Source organism: Etheostoma spectabile, chromosome 19 (assembly GCF_008692095.1).
Source record: "Etheostoma spectabile isolate EspeVRDwgs_2016 chromosome 19, UIUC_Espe_1.0, whole genome shotgun sequence".
Taxonomy (NCBI): domain Eukaryota; kingdom Metazoa; phylum Chordata; class Actinopteri; order Perciformes; family Percidae; genus Etheostoma; species Etheostoma spectabile.
The window spans coordinates 11,130,852-11,132,155 of record NC_045751.1 but is presented as its reverse complement, the minus strand read 5'-3'; the positions used below and the strand labels follow the sequence as shown (position 1 = coordinate 11,132,155).

Genomic DNA, 1,304 nt, shown 5'->3' with positions numbered 1-1,304 from the left:
TGGGGGGGGGGGGGCAGATCATCATACCTGCAGCACAGTGTAGTCAAAGGTTGCAGCGTAGGACAGCGAGCGGTCCTTGTTGATGCGGTTGACGGCGAGCTGTGCAGCGACACTGGGGAGGGCTTTGGCAAAAAGAGGGTCACACCCCCATGGCCCCACCACCCCGACCTGAAACCAGGCAGCTTGTGCTGGGCAGGGCTGTAAAAACAAGGAGACCAGGAGGAGCAGGAGGAACCTCAGGAGGGATGGACGAAGCAGAGGCAAGAGGGGGGATAAAGCGGGGGAAGACGAAACAGAACAAAGTTTGGATGGAGCAAAATGGTTGACAGCAGAGAAGTGAAGACGGCGAGGAGGAAAGGAGGATGGGTGGATGGGTGTCTGCTTCCATGTTTGAAGTGAGAAGAAGACGATGAAGGCACGGCACTGTGGTTGCATCTCAAGTCTCAACATCTCCAGAGCTCACACGAGCCCGAAGGAAGGGGGTTTGAAGGTGTGGTTTCCCTGGAACAACAAAGGATTTGGAGGAGAGTAACAGTGAGGTTATTAGTAGCGAAACTCTGTGAGAGATAGCAGGCACTCAATGGTGGAAGAAATGAAAGTACCCACATCAAAATGTACAAATACTGGCTCTGTGTCACTACAGCGCCAGGGGCTTTGTGCCCACCTGCCGGAAAGGCCCTGACATACCAAGGAGATTGTCTGCCGATGGTGAGCGTCTGTTACCCTATTTTAATGCCGACAGATTCAATCTGCGTCTGCACCCATGTCAGTGAGAGGAATCCATCTGATTGCTGGTTCACCTTAAGCAAATTGGTACTCAAGAAGTGCGGAAAACAAACAACTGTGAAAGCGCACACAGAAGGCTGTTCTAATTCTGCATGTCATCTGATCAATCTGTCCAAGTGTAATTTTTTGGCTGAGACCAAGACAATGTGGGGCGACGTCACAGTCGGCCTTCATTGCCACTAACGTTTTGCCGTCTTCTCGGTGTGTCTGGGCCTTAATGTGTTGGTTTGCGTCATCTGGCAGACTTTTACCGCACTGCGTTCACATCAAATTGCAGCGGAAGTTAGACTGTGGAGATTGTGTCTCGCTAAGTCAGCTACAGGGTTAAGATGTACTGAATCAAAATCTTCATGTCACCAAAAGAAGACAAATGTAATAGGACTTTTGCTCCATTGACTTTCTGGTCCAGTCAGAGAGACTGGGGGAAAATGACAGACGTTGAAATTATTTTAAAACCCTAAATGTTTCGGGGTTTTTGAGAAAATCTTCGGGGATGCCCCAGAATCCCCCCCCCCCCC

At 50.3% G+C, this 1,304-nt stretch overlaps 1 protein-coding gene across 1 annotated transcript in view; it reads right to left on the bottom strand.

The window, feature by feature from the left end:
* The window catches only part of gc2 (guanylyl cyclase 2), an 18,407-nt gene that overhangs the window by 16,582 nt on the left and 521 nt on the right, over nucleotides 1-1,304 (bottom strand). Inside the window, exon 2 of the mRNA XM_032499404.1 lies at nucleotides 28-501. Coding sequence (XP_032355295.1) covers nucleotides 28-450 — 423 coding nt within the window. The 5' untranslated portion in view covers nucleotides 451-501. The remainder of the gene's footprint in view (nucleotides 1-27; nucleotides 502-1,304) is intronic.